The sequence below is a fragment of the Polypterus senegalus genome, chromosome 6 (assembly GCF_016835505.1).
Source record: "Polypterus senegalus isolate Bchr_013 chromosome 6, ASM1683550v1, whole genome shotgun sequence".
NCBI lineage: Eukaryota > Metazoa > Chordata > Cladistia > Polypteriformes > Polypteridae > Polypterus > Polypterus senegalus.
Window position 1 is genome coordinate 118,759,997 of NC_053159.1, and position 12,938 is coordinate 118,772,934.

The window sequence follows — 12,938 nt, forward strand, 5'->3', positions numbered from 1 at the left end:
GCTTTGTTTTTGTTGTAAATCCTAGTACAGGAAGTACTTCAAGTGAGGATTTACTAGTGTTCTGTAAAACTTGCGCATAACCTCCTTTGTCTTGTATTCTACGCATTGTACTACACAACTTATCATTAGTCTTTACAGTGTCTGGATGTTGAAAGTGATGAGTCCACTACAACTCCAAAGTCCTTCTCATAAGAGGTCCATTCAAATTTCAAACCTCTCATTGTTTATTCATATCTAACGTTCTTACTTCCTACATGTAACATTTTACATTTATAATGTGCAGTGAAAATAACAGACATGCGCTTTGTTGTGTTGTGCAGTCTTTCGATATGCAGATAACTTGCCATTTCATCTGCAAATTTCATTCACCTACTGCTTTACTTTTATATGTTGTGTAGGACTGCCAGCTTCCCATGCCGGTCCGCACCTCCAGGCCGCCAGGAGGAGCTCTCCCGACAGCAGGATCTTGCCCCGAGTTCCAGCAGGGCCTTATGGACTATGTAGTGTTTTTACACAGCCCTGCTGGATACCTTGGGGACCACCAGGAGTCGCTGTAGGGGGGCTCATGGGCTCTTGTGTGCCCTATAACCCGGGAGTACGTCACGGTCATGTGACAGGAAGGAACGACGTGCTCCCGGGTTGAAGAAAAGGACTGTTTGCCCTGACCCGGAAGGAATAAGGAACTGCGGACTGTTGGGACAGGAACACCTCCGGGTCAGGGGCTATAAAAAGACGGTGCCTCAGTCCAGACACTGAGCTGAGCTGGGAGGTAGGGTGGCAAAGTGTCTGGGCGAGGAGGATTTGGTTTATTGTTGTTTTGTATATGAGTAGTGTGGAAGGTGCTTGGTGCACTGTGGGAAAAGAAAATAAAGAGTCTTGGACTTTAACCTGGTGTCTGGAGTTGTACCTGAGGGTTCAAGGGAGCACTAGTGCCCCCTACTGCCACAATGTTTTAAAGTAAATAATTTACAATGAGAAAGCATTGACATGCCTAAAATGAATTTGCTGATGCTTTGCAGGACTGCTGTGACTAGTAGAATAGCTTTTTCTGCCATTGTCAGATACAACTTAATTTAAATCAGTGTACTTACGAAATAGGCAATTATTTAAAACAGATAAAATAAAATGTATTAAACTGTGGTCTTGTCCAAATTTCTTGGAGAAAACAGAACATAAATTCCAGAGGAATTTAAATCCATCTGAAAAGCAGTTACATTAGTCAAGGGGAAGTTACAGTAATTCTTGTAGAAATTCAGTAAAAACAGGGAACAACAGCTGATTTAAGAACTTAGTTTCAGTCTGCCAGCACTGTGACCCTCCAGGACTAAAACTGAGTTGCCTTTCCAAAAGAGTACAATGACAGTCAATAAACTTCTTATTAGAGATACTGGGATTCTAGTTCTCATATTAGTTTATTTGCTGCAGCTCACAACCCAGCCACTTCACAGACTGTGACACCTCATGATATTTAAAGCTTCTTACCCACTTTAGGGGGTTTAAGTCCACCGAGTGCTCCAGTACCACCGATCCCAGTGCCACCAATCCCTGTGCCAACACCTCCTGGATAGAGTCCACCAATTCCCTGGCCAAAACCTAAAATTGCAAGCGTCAGTGTAAACAAACATTAGTTCCTAACCAGTGATATTTTCATAACAAAAACGAGACCTAGAACTAAAAATGTTGTTTTTCATTTTGCAACAATGAGAACTGAAATTAAGACAAGCAGAGAAACTAAAACTAAATAAAAATAAAAATTACTGATATGTGAATGAACTAAAATGAGAACGAAAATTGAGTAAAAACTAAAAAAACAGCAATCGCATTTTAATTCAATCCGGTTCAGTCATGCAGAGGAGTTGTTAATAGGTCACCCTGAGTGTTCAGTTACGTTACGCTGTTCACTATTTGGTGATCTTATACCTTGGGCTTACTGTAATCACCTGGCACAACTTCCATAAAGGACCATTGCTTGTTTGTTGAGCACATTTGGTTCGTCGGGTTGAAGCAGTAAGCACATGTGATTGACGATGGTGAGTTTTGCACAGATGCTTGCGGGTAGAAAGCGAGAAAGTAACATATAAGAAAGCTTTAATTATAGTACAGAAAAAGCAAATGTAGCATGCGAGAAGAAGAAAAGAGTCTCAGAGTTTCTGTGCAGGGCCAGTTGGACCAGTACTTAGTGGAAATCCAGCACTTCTCTGGCACCTGGACTGCACTTCTGTACTGGAACATGTGGTCAGTGGAAACAGGTGAGGCTCTTCATGAAAGGAAAAAAACCAATAATGATAGCATAATATCAATTTGTCTACTGGCCTGTGCTATAAATTTGTTTTCTGTATGATTCCAATAATTGTGATTATTTTTAGAGTCAAATTCACTGAATTTGTGCATTTCCTGTTCATATACTAGGGAGAAATGACGAACCTTACCTCACCTCGGACTGCGCTGTCCCTCACACATGGGGTTGATGCATGCAATTGGCGTGTGCCTGTTGCTGTCTCTCAGTGTGTCGCCAATAAAATGTTTGCAGACACATTTATTATACAACCTGACTTTCCACAGTCTGGCTAATATCTTTAATGAATGTGTGTGAAATATCTAGTCTTGCTGATCGGACATAAAACCACAGTGAAAAGGCAAAGGTGAGGCAGACAGTAATGTGCCACACTGAAGGGGGCGGATGTGAGCCCAACATGTGCTTGTTGCTGCCGTTCTTCTATTGGCTCTGGGCGCCAATAAGTAAGCAATATCAGAAAGTCAAGTGCACTGCAGTAGTTCATTTATTTTTATTTTTTTTATTCCAACTGACTGGCAAAATGTAAGATTAAGACTTTTAAAGGAAAATAAGGAGGAGTTTTACAAGAAAGTGACAGAGAGTTTCGTGGAGAAGGATAGGAGCATGGACTTCATTTACAAATGACCATAAACGGTGTTCAATTTTATAAAAAATGGAATCAGACTAAGAAAAAAACATCCAATATTTAAAAACTAAATTTTAACCTTAAATAAAATATTCTTTTGTTTTTCTTGTTATCCATTTGTTTAATAGTCTGCATTAAAATTCATTAAAGCATCAGAATTAAATCTGGAATAAAATTCTTTTATTTTGTAAGCTATGGCTTAGTACATTTGATCTGGTCACAAATCAAATATCAAATATAAAGGATATTTATTGATTCAGCAACACTAACTGACTAACGGGTCAGAGAAAGCAGACCTGTGCAGCAATCATGCTATTTAAAATGTTTTGGAAAGCTTGAATCAATGAGCAAAAATATCCTGCCGTGGCACAAGGGCATGACAGGGAAATGACAACAGGAATCATTGAAGTCAACAAATGAATCTGTACCTGTTTTGCCTGGCTTGTATAAACCTCCAGTACCAGCTATTCCACCAACTCCACCAACTCCGCCAACTCCACCAACTCCGCCAACTCCACCAACTCCGCCAACTCCGCCAACTCCACCAACTCCACCAACTCCACCAGGAATTACTGTAAAATAAATTTATAATTATTAGGATTATTATTATTAGACATCTTCCAAAGGTTAGCCTCATGGATATCCATCTAAAACTACCATGTTTGGCCCTCTTTGAAAAGGTTAATTCTAAGTATAAATTTAAAACTTATGTTATTGTGGCTCACTTGAAACTGACTTTAATATGCAATTAAATGTGCTTGTCTTACAATACCCCATGTAAATACTTGTATGTTTTGCACTGTGTTTAATTTTAAGCTAAAACAGAATGAGGAAATTCTCATTTTGAAATTAAAACCATGTTGTAAGGGCCCATTTGTAAAGCAATCCATACTGAGGTCATTTAGACAGCCTTCCATATTAAGACCAGTTAGAAAGTAAGACACATTTTGAAATAGATTACAATGACATCAGTTTCATTATGAGTCACACATCTGTTTACATGTGAAATGGAGATATTTGTCTTCAAGTTGCTTGTCTCAGATGATGTATTTAGAATTTTTTGAACAATAATAACAAGCAGCAGAAGTCATCTATTGGCCTCGCATATGACGAAAACACAGAATATTCTTTTCATTGCTTTGTTGGATGATTCCATCCATTTCACAAGCCATTATCTTCTTCATGTTGAATGTATGTTGAGTTCTGTAACTAGAATTAGTAAGTCAGCTAAATATCATCTCTAGACTTTAATTTTTCATCTCTCCTTTTCCCATCACAAGTTAAACGTAGACTGTTCTTGTGTATATTAAATGTACAGCAATCACATTCACTGTGTGTGACCTTAAATCTTGATAATACCATGGTGTTTTGGTATAAAAATTCTGGTGGAACCTGTGAATATGGGAGAAAAGTGCTATCAGAAAGGAGGAGGCATGCAGTGTGACAGAGAGAGAGATGATCTAGAACTTAAAGAGCAGGGATTATGAAACCTGCTCCTCTGATTAAATCCATCTACTGCTGGCAAGCCTTGGGAAGCATCCTGGCTTGTATTGACTCACAGAGACAAGGAAAGTCAAAGCAGGTTATGTTACCCTTGACTCTGAGTGAGTGGTGTGAGGCAGAGTCAGCAGTGTGAATGTGGAGGCAAGAGGCATAAACAGATGGAGCAGTATAGAAGGATTTGTGAAGACTGGTGAAGTGACAGAGGTGTTGAAGAGTGGCTGATGAAAGAGATGGCCTTCAATAACTGTATCTTGAGGAAGTGATTACGAGACCATGTGCTGCACAAAGTATTAAGCTAGCAGTACCAGTGATGATAAAATAGCAGCTAAATAATGTCTTAAAAATTACATAAAAAGATCTATCAATGCATCATCATACAGTTTTAAGCAGTAAAAAGTATTAAAATAGACATTAAATACTCCCCATCAAAAGTAGAAATGAAAATTAATATTCATAAATTTCCAGTTTTTGCTCAATGGGGTAAGTGTTAAATCATAATGATGACTACTACTCTAAAATGACAATATGTACAAGTTCACTCACCCTTTTAAATTGCGCCACCAAAGTCACTTTAAAAGGACTCCAGCCTTCAGTCCCTAAGTCAGAACTAAAACGTTGAGGCTACTTATACACATACATGAGAAGAAGCACACTGAGAACACTGTAGTGTTAAAGAACCATCCCAAGCAACCTAGAAACAGGCTAGCGGCACCAGGCACAATGAAAAATTCACATACTCCAAAAGAAATCTTTTTCTAGATAATAAAATTGCAGTGAACAAATCATGGAAAGCTGAGTTTGTTAAAACATTTTACCTGTATGTAAATTATTGAGTTAAGTTTACTAATTTAATTTTTGCACAAGAGATGGGGTCAGTGCTCCGGATAAAACAAATATTTTTATCTAAAAAATGCATTTGTTATGTTATAATGTCAAATGCCCTTAAAAGCAACATAATATAACATTCTCAAACCTCCTCAATCCAATGCAGGATTACAGGTAGGCCAGAAGGCATGAGTGAAAGCAGAAACCATCCCTGGACTGAGTGCTAGTCCACAATACCACCCACTCCCATGAACCCATATCCACAGGACCAATCTGAGGTCAATAATAATTCATGTAGTTGTGTTTGTCAAGGGTTTGGAAACAGTTCAAATGCAGCTACCCAATAGTCTTTGAAGAGGTTATTATGACTTATTGTATAAAAAAATGTTTTAGTGAAAGCAGTGAAAGTTCAAAGCGAACACTTCACTCAAAAAATAAGGAATAATGTTGATAATATGCACAAAAATTTCTCAATGTTGTTTCTAAAAAATGTAAGTTCTTTAAGTTTATTTATGTTATAACATACACTAGACCTACATTTGGCATATGTACATATGGACAGAAAAATATATGCACCTAATGTCTTTCTGTCTAACAGTTCATGTTTCTAACTACAATCCAGGACCATTCTGTTGTCACTCAGATATAGAGCTGAATATTAAGATCATTCCATTAATGTGTCAGCTTATGGGGTAAAATGGAATCTTCTATTATCTATGTGAAAGCTACATTCAATCCAACTTAAGGATGCAATATTACAATATGCAAGCTTTCGACTCAACTCAGGCCCTTTCTTCAGGCAAGATGTTGCCTCGAAAGCTTGCATATTGTAATCTTTTTACTTAGCCAATAAAAGGTGTCGTTTTGCTTGACTTCTCATTACATCCATAATGGCTAACACGGTGCAACAAAACTAGTACTACAATCCAAATTAAGCAAAAGCTAAGGTAAATTTATAATTAACATTAACTTAAAAGATAAGAAGCCCTAACAGGGATGTGGGACTAAACTGGAGGAGAAATGCATGAACATCTTATATTGGTGTATTGTCTTTAATTTATTTCAGCCTTTTTATGAAATTATTGCTGGGATTTGTGCACTCTTATAGGATTTTTTATGTTCAATGAATTCCTCTAAGAAGTTTTTTTCCATTTAAGACTTTATGTAACAATATGTGAATTTTTATTTTAGCCATTTCATAGACATTGTGTTTTCTTACTGATGTATCCGTTTGTTTGTGTTATGCCATAAAGGTGATGGGATGAAAGATTACTATTTAGGACATGTCTCTCTCCGAGGCTGTGTATATTAACCTTGTTTCTTGCAGTTTAAAATTCTTTTTTTTTTGTTCTTTGGTTCTCCTTTTTATCTCTGGAATTTGCTTCATGTCTTATGGTTTTGGTGTTTATTTCACCTTATCATAACAAAAAATCACACTATCAACAAACAGATGCACAATTTTAACTTACGACTCTCCATATGAAAAGCTGCTGAGCTAAGAAATAAAAGCAAAGAGATTTCAATTTATTTTATAAGGCATCTTTCATGTAATATGGATTAAAAAATGAAAATAATTCAAAGCTTTTAGTAGCTAGAGCAGTAGCTTTGATAATCGGACACAGATACAGTTTAAACATCATGAATTAATTTCTAACTCCCTGTATCTCTGAATTGGATCGAATACATCTGAGAATGTTACTTTATATTATCTTTTGAAATCTACTCCAAATGTGTCAAATCTCTAAATTTCAAAATCAATGTCTCCCAGCATCCTTCAGACATCACTATAAACAATGTCTGCATTGAAATACTTTAAACAAATTTGCTATTTTGGTCTTCTTTGCCCAGGGTGACCCAAGGGTGTGTATGCCAAATAAAGTAGTCAACTGAGCTCTAGTAAGAAGACAACAGAAAATGAGCTCATAGCTATAAACATACATGCAACCAAGGGAAAAAAACTTAAATCTCCAAGCGTACTACATGTGTTAAATTATATGTTAAGTTTTTAGGCTTACATAAGCCTCACTATAGCCTGTTCATTTGCTTTGACCAAAAACTGGGGAGGTTGAAGACAATGACAAAAAAATTCTTGCAGATTTAATACAAGTGATGGTAAACTAATTGCATCAGACACCCATCTTTCTTCAGAAATGTTTGAGAGGGAACACTAAATCAAGAAGGTCCAGAAAAAATACAGTGAAATTAACTTAAAGTAAGTCCATCTCCTTTGAAGAATGTACTGGGGGGTTGGTTCTTACAACTTTTCTAAATCAAAGGCTGGCTAGACTAGAAGGTGGGGCGCATGGACTATAGCTTGGAGCTTAATAAGCAGCCCACTTTCCTCAATGGTGATTTAAGAACCATATCAGACAAAATTTCTTTCATGTGAAATTTTTCAGTAATTAATTTACCTCTGTCTCCTTCATTCATCTTAAAGTAAAAATAAAAATGAATTAAAAAGCAAAAAGAAACAGGAAGGCTAACGAGGCTAACCTTAGAAAAAATGAAACACAAAAATTTCTTGGCAGCTTTTTTCCATTTCCTTGCTGTTAGATGATTTATCGCCATTCATGACATAATTATGGCACATGGAGAGTAAAACAGTTTTCCTAAATCTTGAGCTATTATTCATTAGTTTATTACAATTTATTGCAAAACCTTTATGTGTGAAGATACTTTACAATTTTCTGACACTTTTCATTCCAAAAAACACTTTATGCAGCACTGACCTGAGATATTTTCCATTATAATATCTCTCAAAGAGTAAACACAGGTGTGGGGTTTGAGTCTAGTGACAAACTTGGTGGTCAGTGACAGCTATGTTAACTTCATAATTTCAGTTCTTTTACTCTAGGAGGAAGTGCAGAGACTTGGCTCATGAAAACAACAAGAATTATCAAATGAGAACTGAATTGGGAGCACTTGGTCCCGGAACAAATGCCATATTTACATTGAACATCTGCTTCTGTCACGTTCTTCTTCTTAAATAGTTCTGCACTTTTACATTTGCAAATAATTGCTTCTTCCTGACCTGTTTCTGTTTTAAAGGAAAATGGTTTAAAATTGGCTACTCATGAAAGTCCAAAACACTCAGGTGGCTCGGTTATCACTGATCTCTTGTGATTCCGTATATAACTATTAGACAATAATAGAACACTCCAAGTGTGATAAAAAAGAAAAATCTAATTAAATGATCATAAAGGAGTGGTATGTAGGACAAAAAGACTATCTTTATGAGATGTAAAACTGCCAACCATTAGAAAAATATTTTAAATAGCTTATGATGAACAGTTCTCAAACAAACTGCGTTTGCATGGGGCACTTCCAAATATAATAATAATATTAATGATAATAATAATTCATTACATTTATATAGCACTTTTCAAAGAACTTTCACTGTAATAAATAGGTATGGACATTGAACAGTTGCAGTCCATAAAATAGTTCTAAGATAGAGCTAGTTTAAAATGTGACACAGAGCTACAAATGATAATGTTCTGGGTGGTGTGGAAATCTAGGATAAGAAATGTCACAATATTTAATTAATATAAGGAATAATCATAAACACTGACAGACTGAGGAGATCGTTCCTCCCCCACACTATGCGACTCTTCAATTCCACCCAGGGGGGTAAACATTAACATCATACAAAGTTATTGTCTGTTATACCTGCCTTGCATTCTCCACCTTGCATTTTTTTACTTGCATTGTATTTTTATCACTCTTTAAATAATATTGTTCTTATCAGTATGCTGCTGCTGGAGCATGTGAATTTCCCCTTGGGGATTAATAAAGTATCTATCTATCTATCTATCTATCTATCTATCTATCTATCTATCTATCTATCTATCTATCTATCTATCTATCTATCTATCTAAACCCCATTCCATTCCTCCTTGTATTTCTTTTTGGAATGTAAATTTTGATGATATAAATTGAAATTGATTTGGGTAGTTCCTGTTTTATACATAATAAAATATATACAATACATACATTATATAATATATATATATATATACTGTATATATATATAATACATGCATTTTTTGCAAATAAGACTAAAGAGATATTATTTAACAAAGTTAATAAATTTTATCCAGTTAAGTTAGTACTTTCTATTTAATGAATGATAAGTGTGATCCAGACCTTAAAAAAACTGACTGAATTTGTCCACGATACTGCTTAGAAGTGGTTGCATCCTCCTGTTGATTTTTAATTTTAAACACTATCTATCTATCTATCTATCTATCTATCTATCTATCTATCTATCTATCTATCTATCTATCTATCTATCTATCTATCTATCTATCTAAATTTAAACAAGATCAGAATGACTGTGTATGGCTGAAAGAAAATCTTTGGTGTATGTGTTTGCTTGCTGTATGTTTTCAAAATTGTTTTGGTCTGATTTGCAAAGTTTTGTTCGTAAGCACTTAAGAATAGAATTTTGACATTTTTTTGTATTTTGTAAGTGAAAACATGATAAAATAACATTTACTTATTGAATATGTATCAATTATTATGGGTAAAATTTATATTCATAAATAAAAATGGTTCAAAATTACTCCTTCTTTCAGGACAGTTGAGGTGAGCTTCAAATATTGTTTAAAGTCGTCAAAGCAAACACAACTTCAGCTGGGGTTTTTCTAAGCAACCATTATTACTTACTTAACAAGCCTCATTGGGTTAATCAAAAATCCCAAATCTCTAATAGTATAATTGGTGTGATAACCAAATGGAGCATCCATCCGCTATATTCTACCTACAGGGTTACGGGGGTCTGCTGGAGCCAATTCTAGACAACACAGGGCGCAAGGCAGGAAACAAACTCCGGGCAGGGTGCCAGCCCACTGGAGGGCATGCACACACACACACACACACACACACCAAGCACAATTTAGGATCGCCAATGCACCTAACCAGCATGTCTATGGATTGTGGGAGGAAACCGGAGTACCCGGAGGAAACCCATGCAAACATGGGGAGAACATGCAAACTCCACGCAGGGAGGACCTGGGAAGCGAACCCGGGTCTCCTAACTGCGAGGCAGCAGCACTACCCCAAATGGAGCATCCTTACCATAATAGCTTTTGAAATGCTACTAGATAGGCCCTTTATTCTACTCAGCTCTATCACCCTATCCCTTTCCTACTTATAATTATAAAAAAATATGTTCACCCTAAAAGGAACAACTGAAACATTTTCTGGTATATGGCAGCCCTTCATTAATGTCATCCTCAGCTATTATTGTTCCTCAAGGTATCAAAATAACTGATCACAATTCTTAATTCTCTGGCCAAGGCTTTATTTTTTATTTTGCACTTCAGATTTTAAATGAATTACACACACACACACACTCGCACACACACACACATATATATACTGTATACAGTATGTGTGTGTGTGTGTATGTCAGGGGCTCGTCAGAAGTAAGCACTATCACCCGGCACACAAGGGGGCATGATCTAAGGAGACCCCCATTGAGGGCAACAGATCCCACTCCTCCTGGTCCATGAATTATAAACGCAGGGCGTGAATCATATATTACTATAGTTACTAAATACATATATATATATATATATATATATATATATATATATATATATATATATATATATATATATCAGCCTGGACATTAGGATACTCCCTGCTCTTTACGAAAGATGCCCAGGGATCTTTTATGACCACAGAGAGTGAGGACTTCAGTTATACAACTCATCTGAAGGACACATTGCCATTTTTTCAGCACAGTGACCCCATCACTGGGCATTAAGATCCACACTCAGACCACTGAGCAAGTTCCCCTGCTGGCCTCACCAACACCTCTTCCAGCAGCAACTCAAGCTTTTCCTAGTAGTCTCCCAACCAATTGGTCGGGCCCTAGCATGCTTAACATCAGGTGGATAACTATGTTCTGAAGTGCATGTGATATGGCTGTGAGTCACTTGATTGATCAACATTTTAGAAGTAAGTAGATGAAGCATCAACATTATGATTTCAAATCTCTTATGTGCAGGCTCACATAGGCCTTTGAAAAAAAGAAAATTTACATAGGGAACTTGCAATATAGTAATTTTACTAGTGGTTAAAATCTTTAGCCAATGCATCACATGGGTTGTTCTAAAGGTAAAAATGGAGCTGGAGAACATTGGTCCTGTGGATTATAGAAGTTGGTAGCTAAACAGGAAGGATTCATGGGATGAAGCAAATATTAAAAAAGATGCAACAGCTCAAGACTCTTCTCCTGTCTTGATGCAGTCTGACTTCATCCCCAAAGTCAGCGCTTGGGAGGAGATGGTAAACAGTCAGTAGACAGCAGAAAAGTAAGCTGAGCACTCGTGACATATCTACAGCACAAGAAAACTACAGAAGCAGCGTTGTTTAGCTCCTCCTCCCACCCCAGAGCTGTATATTGACACAGATGGTCATTCCTAATCTTTTCTACTTTAATGGCCACCTCTGCTTTTTGGCACGAGTCTAAAGACAGATGACTAAAGCTGCTGACTCTGCTTGAGGCAAAAGTGTTAAAGTTCACTCCCTGCATTTTTGCTTACATGTGCACTCCTGATTCCAGGATGATTCACATCCCTTGGGTGGGTCTGGCTATCTCATGTTCAGTGGCAATGTCAATGTCTCAGCAACTTTGTCTCTGCTAATGGTGGGCACTTACATATGTCAGGTTCAACTATGCTGGTGAGGAACTGGGTACTGTTACCTTATGGATTTCTTATTAACCCATTGGGCAGTGTTGTACCTGAGAAGTGTACTCAGGACTCTCCATCACCCTGTGTCTCCTTCTGACTCTGGTGTGTCAGAAGAAGCTGAACTTGCCTTCTTTATACCTTCCGATAATAAGAACTGCTAACATAAAGTTGTCATTTTCATTAAGCAGAATAAGGAAAACAAATATAATCATTCTCGAGTTAAGGGATTGGCTGAGAAGATACTGACATGCTGCTTTCCAAAAGAGGAGCTCATATTGCTGGTTTCAGACATTCACTTCATGTATGTGACAAAAGGGCAAAATATAAAACCTTTAAATTTTGAGCAAAACTATTGATAAAGAAGGGTGGCACGGTGGCACAGTGGGTAGCGATGCTGCCTCGCAGTAAGGAGACCTGGGTTCACTTCCCGGGTCTTCCCTGTGTCTCCCCGTGTCTGTGTGGGTTTTCTCCAGGTGGTCCGGTTTCCTCCCACAGTCCAAAGACATGTAGGTTAGGTTCATTGGCCATCCTAAATTGTCCCTAGTGTGTGTGTGTGTGGCCTGTGGTGGGTTGGCGCCCTGCCTGGGGTTTATTTCCTGCCTTGCGCCCTGTGTTGGCTGGGATTGGCTCCAGCAGACCCCCGTGACCCTGTAGTTAGGATATAGTGGGTTGGATAATGGATGGATGGACTATTGATAAAGGGGGGTGTGGATGAAGATTAGTAGAGACAGTTGAGCTAGCCACACTGACACTTGTAGAGTTAACAGGCCATTTTTCATGATCTTAATGTGCATGGATTCTGCCCCTCAGCAGCATGGACTATTTCAAGTGCATTACAAGCTTTTCACAGAAAACTTATTCACAGTGCAGTGTGAGGCCACTGAAATACTATTAACACTGTGGAGGTATAGTGTAGGGCAGGCCATTACTCATCTCAATAGCCCAAAGCAACTCACTAATTAGAAATTGATGGTTTTAAGGATGA

General features: G+C 37.4%; 1 protein-coding gene across 4 annotated transcripts in view; it reads right to left on the reverse strand.

Annotated features, from left to right (window-relative positions):
• Positions 1 to 12,938, reverse strand: part of LOC120531493 (elastin-like) — a 77,365-nt gene that overhangs the window by 40,026 nt on the left and 24,401 nt on the right. For all 4 annotated transcript variants that reach the window (XM_039756955.1, XM_039756954.1, XM_039756953.1 and 1 more), the window contains exons 6-7: positions 3,350 to 3,493; positions 1,483 to 1,593 (exon numbers count right to left, since the gene is read on the reverse strand). In XM_039756955.1, the coding sequence (XP_039612889.1) occupies positions 1,483 to 1,593; positions 3,350 to 3,493 (255 nt within the window). The remainder of the gene's footprint in view (positions 1 to 1,482; positions 1,594 to 3,349; positions 3,494 to 12,938) is intronic.